This window comes from Xiphophorus couchianus, chromosome 20, assembly GCF_001444195.1.
Source record: "Xiphophorus couchianus chromosome 20, X_couchianus-1.0, whole genome shotgun sequence".
In the NCBI taxonomy this organism is placed as follows: Eukaryota; Metazoa; Chordata; class Actinopteri; order Cyprinodontiformes; family Poeciliidae; genus Xiphophorus; species Xiphophorus couchianus.
In genome coordinates this window covers 18,913,002-18,920,980 of record NC_040247.1, presented here as the reverse complement: position 1 = coordinate 18,920,980, position 7,979 = coordinate 18,913,002, and the positions used below count along the sequence as shown (strand labels likewise).

The 7,979-nt window shown below is 41.0% G+C and overlaps 2 protein-coding genes across 8 annotated transcripts; one reads left to right on the top strand and one right to left on the bottom strand.

Annotated features, from left to right (window-relative positions):
* Positions 1-126: 126 nt before the first annotated feature.
* On the bottom strand, positions 127-5,101 carry zc3h10 (zinc finger CCCH-type containing 10). 6 transcript variants are annotated; one of them, XM_028002195.1, is made up of 3 exons: positions 4,984-5,101; positions 2,518-3,805; positions 127-1,706 (listed from the first exon to the last, which is right to left on the bottom strand). In XM_028002195.1, exons 2-3 carry the CDS (start codon positions 3,649-3,651, stop codon positions 1,194-1,196), a joined length of 1,647 nt encoding a protein of 548 aa, XP_027857996.1. In that variant the 5' UTR covers positions 3,652-3,805; positions 4,984-5,101; the 3' UTR covers positions 127-1,193. The 6 variants fall into 6 exon arrangements, with proteins under 6 accessions (XP_027857996.1, XP_027857999.1, XP_027857995.1 ...); XM_028002198.1 differs by having other exon boundaries at positions 2,518-3,716; positions 4,984-5,075; XM_028002194.1 differs by having other exon boundaries at positions 4,954-5,065.
* On the top strand, positions 5,067-7,786 carry LOC114135181 (dnaJ homolog subfamily B member 9-like). Of its 2 annotated transcripts, XM_028002202.1 has the most exons (3): positions 5,067-5,203; positions 5,359-5,611; positions 7,418-7,786. In XM_028002202.1, exons 2-3 carry the CDS (start codon positions 5,368-5,370, stop codon positions 7,729-7,731), a joined length of 558 nt encoding a protein of 185 aa, XP_027858003.1. In that variant the 5' UTR covers positions 5,067-5,203; positions 5,359-5,367; the 3' UTR covers positions 7,732-7,786. The 2 variants fall into 2 exon arrangements, with proteins under 2 accessions (XP_027858003.1, XP_027858004.1); XM_028002203.1 differs by lacking the exon at positions 5,067-5,203 and having other exon boundaries at positions 5,346-5,611.
* Positions 7,787-7,979: the final 193 nt, after the last annotated feature.

Genomic DNA, 7,979 nt, shown 5'->3' with positions numbered 1-7,979 from the left:
AAACATGTCTTTTCAGTTGAGTAGTTTTCCCAATGTAAGAAAAACAAACAGGGAGATGACAACTCATACTTACTCATTTGCTCTTTGGCAGTGACATCTGGTGAGCAGGCACTAAACACGAGACGATTCAGGCAGGAACAGCCAAGTTTAGTGTGTTTACAAGCAATCATGGTCAGAAAAAAACAGTTACTTGCTAATTTTTCTGCCCCCATCAATAATGTGCATGACAAATTTCCCAGGTCAACTATTAAGATTAGTTTTTAACTTAACTGTGAATGTGACATTTAAAGTAGTAAAATGTGTTTTCAGTGTGCATGACTGCTTTTAAAAACTTGTTCTCTTTGAACTCAAGCTTTTTAGGTGTCCTAAAAAACTGCTTATACCCTTTTAGAGGAATGATTAAAAACACATTTATACATAAAAGTTCATTCAAAAACAGCAAAGTCAAACCTACAAAGTCTGCAGAATCTGATGGATCTCACAATTTCCCATGTTTATGAAGACACTCAGAGGACACGGATAAATGTAACAGCTTTTTGAAGGAGAGACAGATCTGAAGCTCCTGAAGAAAAAGGGATTATTTTTAAGTTTACACACATGACTCCACCCAAACAACTGAGGCAACAGGATGTTGGAAGCATTTGGTATTTGAAACCATGTCTGCCAACAGTTGACTTAGCTGTCTGCACCTACCAGTTAAAAGAAATTAAAGTTTCTATAAGCATCAAAAATGATCAACACAGAGAAATAAAACAGCACTCCTCATTAAGTGGTTGTTAAAGATTTTTTTTAAGTACCAAAATTAATTTACAACAGTTCAAGCCACAAAAATATAAACACAGACTGTTTTCTTCTGTGTGGAAACATGAAGGAACAGGAATCTTCTTAGACTGAGGGAAAGTTCACACTTTGAGTTTGTTGACATCTCTGGGAGAAAATCTCGCCCGTGGTACACAGAGCTTTGTGACAGCTCACAGATCTGCCAGTCTGCAGGAAACTGATACTTATAATGTTGCCATGCAACACAGAAATAACTCTTCATATTGTCTTCCTGTTGGGAAATAAATGTGTCCACATCTCACATTTCTCTGTTTTTTCACAACTTTAGTCCCAAACACACACAAAAAAAGATCATTCATGTTAAAAATTCCCCTTTAGGACGCTAGAGTCTGACTGAAGGGTTCAACATGTATTCAGTGAGGCAGGGTCGTGATCCTCATGCTTTGACTTGCGATGGGATACGATACCATCGGGGTGGTAGCGTGGCTCATAGTGATGCCAGGTAAAGGCTGGGTCATGGACACGGCCACCGGTGCCACGGATACCGCCACCTGGGCCATGGAAACGGGTGGCGCCATTCCCTGAGCGATGGTCTGTGCGAGGGCAGCCGAGAGAGGCGTGATCTCCGGGTTGAGGTGCGGTGGAGGAGCAGTGGGTGGGGCCGCATTAGTGGGCGGAGCAGCAGGGGCGCCAGTGGGAGCCACCAGGTCTTGCTGAGTGACGGGCCGAGACTGCAGCCCAGCACTGCTGAGGGTGGTGTGGGTCTGAGCAATGCTGTGGTTGTAAGAGCTCACTGCACCCACAGGGGGCGCCAGATTCTGCTCAGTGGGAGCAGGAGTGGAGGACAGAGTCATCACCTTGGCTTGGCTCCGAAATTGGGCGTTCTGCTCCAGGAGGACCTCATTGGTGGCAATGAGATTGGAAACCTGAGGAACACACAAAACATGACTTAGAAAATACTGTGAGTAAAAAGCAGTACAAACATAAGATCAAATAAGTTCATTCTTTAGACCATTTAAGGAATTTATCCCTGAGGTTTGCAAATGTTTTGACTTTTTCTGACAGTTCTCCTCAACAGCAAATATACCAATGACAAATATATTCCTATGCAACTCTGAATGCTCTGCTCTATAATCTCAATAATCAAAATATTTATTTTCATGTTACCAATCACTTCAGGAGAAACTTTCATGTCCCCTTTTACAGATTTGCTTATGATGTTCTCATTTTAAAACATTCCAGACTTATTTTCTAGATTTTGTTTTCATGACACACTAAAAACATTCACCTAGTTGAAATTGCTCTGCACGAGTTGTGCAACATCAAAGTTGCATGAAGATTTGATATTCAATAAAAGGTCATTATTTTAGGCGTCTGGGCATTTCTAAATGTTTTAAATTCTAAATAGTAAAAAAAAAAAAAATCTAAATCCCACATTACATACTGATCTGTGCCCACCAGTTTTTCAAGCTATACAACATTCAAATGATATAAATCAGTTCATCTAACCCACAGGTGTCAAACTCCAGTCCTCAAGGGCCGCTGTCCTGCAGTTTTTATTTGGGCCACAGGTACAAAACACTGGAATGAAATGGCTTAATTACCTCCTCTTTGTGTAGATCAGTTCTCCAGGGCCTTGCTAATGATCTAATTATTCTATTCAGGTGTGGTGCAGCAGAGGCACATCTAAAAGTTGCAGGACACCAACCCTTGAAGACTGGAGTTTTCTGATCTAACCTGTTTTTTCAACTCTTCCACTCTCTTCCTCAGCAGGGAATTTTCTTCCTCCAGGAATCTGTACTCCAGAGGACGGGGTGGCAGAGCAGCTTGAACCCCCAACTCGTAGTGCCCTCCGCTCGAATCGGTCAGTCGAAGCCCCTCCAACCGCCGCCTCTTCAGCTGCAGACCAGTGTAATCAATAGATGCCTCCAAAGAACCGGCATCAAACAGCCCACTTTCGATCAGCGGGTCATACACGGAGCTTCTGTCATACCGCCGCTGTCCTGAAGAACTGATGGACAGACAACCGCTCATTCCACCTCCGCCCATGCCCCCTACCCCAGACAGACCTGCATCTCTGCAGCTGCCCAGGCTGGGGCAGCCCGTCCCCATCATGTTACCCCCACCTCCAACAAGTCCTTGCATTCCTCCACAAACGCCGCCTCCTCCTCCACCCATCCCTCCACCCGTGTTCACCATTCCGATGGTTCCTTGCCCCACGACCCCACCCACCCCAGCTCTTGAAGGTTCATATTCGTAGTCTTTTTTGACATGGCGAAATTTACATTTGTTTCCTCGCTGGCATTCCCCCTTAAGGAAGTCTCTGCAGATTGGAACCTCACCTCGGCTGAGAGGGAGATCCATCAGGGAGAGGCCAAGTCGCGCCGCAACCTTCCCTCGTAGTCTGGGGGGCAGCTCTCCTGTTTTCTTGTAATAGTCCTCATCCTCTTTAGACCCGTGCACAAAGCGGCAGTTGGAGCGCATGCAGTCCTTGTTCTGGTAGTCATGACAGAAGATGAACTCATTCTTTTGCACTCCCAGGTCTGGCACTTCATTAAAGTCTGGGTGTTTGAAGCGGCAACGCTTCCCTCTCTTGCAGACATTGCGTATGAAGTCCCTGCAAACACCGTCTAGAGCCAGTCCTGCACCTGGTCCCCCTCCTCCACCATTCCCAAAACCATTGCTGTTTCCGGGCGCCGTCCCTCCACCCATGCCCCCTGAGCCAGAGATGTTCCCACCAACACCTCCCCCAGAACCGCCTCTGCAGTCCGCCGAGCCTCCCACCAAACCAGACCCAGGTCCTCCTTCCTCACCCAGAGTACCGCCACTCCCACCACCACCTGACAGGTAGGAACTGTCCCGGTCAGGCATGGCACTTGGCCCTGCTCCAAGAGAAAATTGGACTCATGTGTGTGGGAGGGGTTGACTGAAGTGACCTGCCAAATGTGCACATACACAAGTCAACAGATTATGTACTGCCTTCTGTTTTTCTCCTTTGGAGTAATGCAATCCAGTACTCATTCATCTGCAAAACAAGATTATTGAAATAATTTAAATAAACAGATTTGGAAGTCAAACGCAATAAACGTTGATGTTACAGATGCCAAAGAAGATTTTACAGGTCCAAACATCATGTTTAAATGAATGTTTTTGATTTTCAATTTGTCCAGTGTATAGATAAGAAGTGGTTATAATAGGTTTGCAAAGTATCAAAGTAGTTGTGTAAAAACCTATTTCATCCAAAGGTGATTTAAAATAACATTCAAGTGATATAAATAGCATGTATGTAATCAATTATGTTAATGATTTTTTATTGCAACTTGAATAGTTGTCACCACCTTAATCGGATTAAGAACAGGGGATCGCTTAAGTTAATGTATGGAAGGCAGATGATCAAAATAGTGTATATTCACTATTAAAAGAGTGAAAGAGAAATATCCTGTCTTATTTTTTTTAAATGTGCATGTTGTAAAATGCAAACATTGTACGTAATCTTTAAATAACTTAACGTTTGTTTAAATTTTTTATTGAACCTGGAATTAAAACAAATAAATAATCTGCTCAAGAATCAAATAATATGATTTTTGGAGTAAACTTAACCTATTTAGTAAGTTAGTCATAATTTACCTTATGACTTCAGGTAAATTAAACATGCTTTTAAAAAACCCAAATCTTAAACAATTAGCCAGAACCTAAAAGATACAAGGTATTTCTCAGAACTTCTAGAAATCTTGGGGCAAGTGTCTTTATGCTAATCCATACATTTAAACAGCTGGCCTGACGAGAGACCGATACAAATAAATAAGACAATAGATTAAATACACGTGACAAACCACGGAAAATGGTTCGTACCACTATTGTTACTTGCTAATGGTCAAAAGTTAATATACTGGGAAACAACAGAAAATGGCAAGTGGGTTTAATTGCTGTAGTCTTTATCGGTAAATAATCATCACTATATTCCATCAGCTCCTGGACCAAATCGGTTTAAAAGATTGGGGCGACTTCGCTGCAGAGCTAACCGCTAGCAAACTTTGCTACCTGGCTAAATGCTAACAGCTCCTTACCAGACGGAAAGAGCAGTTGAGTGGTTTACAGTCAGAAAGGGTGTTCAATAGCTCTGCGATCAGTTTAACAATAATATAGCTATTAACAAGAAGTATTTAGAAATACCTCAGGACCTGACCAAAGAGTGCTGTTTACCTCCTTTCTTGATGCATCCTTAACTACCAACGAAGAAGACGTTTGTTGTTTTTCACTGGCCTCTAGCGGTGGGTTAGTGAACTGTCACACAATTGTGCTTTGGTGTGCTCGCTTTTAACAAGGAAATAGCGCTCGTTTGATATCAAGATGCATTTATAGAGTTTAGAAGCGGCTGTACGCCACTTTACTTGGATTTAGCTCTTTTTAAACGCCATTTCTGGTAAGTCAAAACGTTCGTTATCCTCCGCTTCTGCTGTTCATACGTAATCTAGATAGCGTTGTATGCATATGGAAATGAAGCTGTCAAAAAGCCAGACAGCCCCCTCTCTAATCTCCTAGATAAACTTTGTTTCGAGCTTCTCCATTGTCTTTCAGGTGTTCAACATGGCAGGACAAGTTGCTATCCTCAGGATGCGAGCCTGTTTGGTCTTGTTGCTCCTGTGCTTGACTGAAGACCAGCAAGCCTCAGCCTCGGAGACAGTGAGAAGTTTCTATGACACCCTGAATGTTGAGCGGACAGCCTCGGACACCCAGATAAAAAAGTCTTTTCGCAGCCTGGCAGTGAGGTACCACCCTGATAAGAACAAGAGCGCCCAAGCTGAAACCACTTTCAGGGAGATTGCAGAAGGTAAACGATGCTGCATCTAAATGTCATTATATGGAATGGTTTTCTCCTTTACAGCGAAGTGTCAGAGCAGAACGATTGTGTGTGAGAATTTAATTTGGGGCACAAATTCTACTTGGTATAATTTATTGCTTAGATAGCAGTGAATTGTGGCAACAACGTCATTTCTCTGACTTGCTCATTCAGTCTGCCTTTGCCAGTCTTATCTAGAGGACAGTTTGGGAACAAAAGACATTCTGTCCTTTATCTAACAATTCACTTAAGAGTTACATCGTCCATGATATGTGACTCCAACTGAAACAAACAGCAGATATGATTATATCAGCAACAAGGCATAAGAAATTGCTGCTGACCTATTTTGGTTCAATGAATACAACTTTTGGATCCATTCCCTGCTTGACATATAGAGCTATTTCAAACCTACATGACGCCATTTAGGCCTAAATCCACTTTATGCTGTTAGTAAACAATTTAACACCCATGCTGAAACCATTACATCAGTTTATTTCTGCTTCCAGTGAAGTATTTTTTTTATGAATTATGGTCATAGATGTGCTACAAATTCAGGTATTGAATGTAACTCTATACCTGTTTTTATGACCCCTGATTTAACCAAATTAAGTTTAAGCCAGTTGTTGCTTATTAGTCTTATTGGAGTCAAAAAATGACACTTCCTTAAAGTTGTCTAAACATAAAATATGGAAAAGTAAGTACTAGGGTATGAACTGATACATGGTTGGAACTACAGTGGTGAACAGGCAAAATGACACTTGAAGCACCAGAGATGCTGCAAGCCCTATTGGTCACACTGCCAAAAAAAACTCTTCAGGATGGATGTTGTTGCTGTGTGAAGTAATGTAAAATTTAGCCTTTTCAATATGAGTGAAATGTAAAAGCTGTCATAGGTGAAATGTGCTTTCAACTGCATGATGCTGTGAAGGAATAAGAGAGATTGAGTTCATATCAGGAAGGCTAAATGTAGCACAGCAAAGTCACTCTCTTTTGTCCTTTTATGGTTTCAGCCTCTGTTTATCGTGAACTGTTGGCAGCCTTTAGAAAACCTCAGAGCTAAAGGAACAGTCTAGATTTTCTAGATGGTTAACATAAAAACTGAGCTTTCAGTTTGAAATTCAAAATACAAGTTTAAGATTAGTTTAAATTGTCAAGTCAAAAATCTTTTCTTTGATTAAAAACATTAGCAAAACCCTGCTTTACAGCAATTCTGCTCTTACACACAGAGGGTAAGGCCACCTCAGCCCATGATATAAATAGTTAATGATTCATGGCAAGAAGGTGGGAATATATGTTAATGATAATATATTCTCCTCATATTATATTAGTTGAATCAGAAAACAGACATGTCGAAGACTCTGTATCAACAATTCAAAGCTTTACAAAAACTCAAGGTCACAAAACTGCCTCAAATTTTGATCAGAGCATCTCTAATTATGATTTTTAGTATCAAACTATAAATACTTTCACTTGTACAACTATATATTTTTTCAGTTCTTTTAAATCCCCCAAATGCATTTTCATTTTCAATTTTTTAAAATATGCTATTGCTAAACATTTGAAGCAAATCTAAAAATTCACTGTTTTTATAAACGTAACTAGAAATAAGTAATTTTGATATCTGTGTTTTGTTTCATAGGGGTTGTTCTTGAGCTCCCCCTGCTGGCATGAGAAAGCTAAGCAGTGGTCCAATTGAATTATGCCTTGGACTAATGTTTCGTTATCTTAAAAATAAAAATTTGAATGTATCATTGAAGTTAAAGACATGTTTATTTTCCGTGTTTTGTTCTCCTCCAGCCTATGCAGTGCTGTCAGATAAGAAGAAAAGGCGTCTCTATGACAGCGTGGGTCATGAGGCCTTCTTGGAAAACCAGGCCTCATTTGAGGATGAGGATGAGGATGAGGATGAGACCAGCTTCCACTTCAGTTTCTCAGACTTATTCCAGGATTTCCATGACAGTGCCTTTATGGATGAACCACACGTTCACTGGAGCTTCTTCCAGGAAGAGGAAGAGGATGAGGAGTACATTCACGACAGACATTACAGTTCTGAAGAGACTGCCTTCAGCTTTTATTTTGATGATGGAAATGAGGAGGAGCATTACTATTGATTTATAGTTTTAATATACCCTCTTTTATTTATAATAAAGTTTTTCAAGGAAATTGTATTCTGTATTCATTATGCTGAGACGGCGCTTTACTAAAGTCATGTTTAAAACTCAAGCTTCAGTTCAGTTTGTGGGGATTTATCAGGTAAACCAGCACAAAATGGCACACAGTTGTGAAGTGGAAAGAAGAGTAGTTTTACTTTGAGAAGCTGCCAAGATAACTGCCATGGTAACTCTGGAGGAGGTGCACA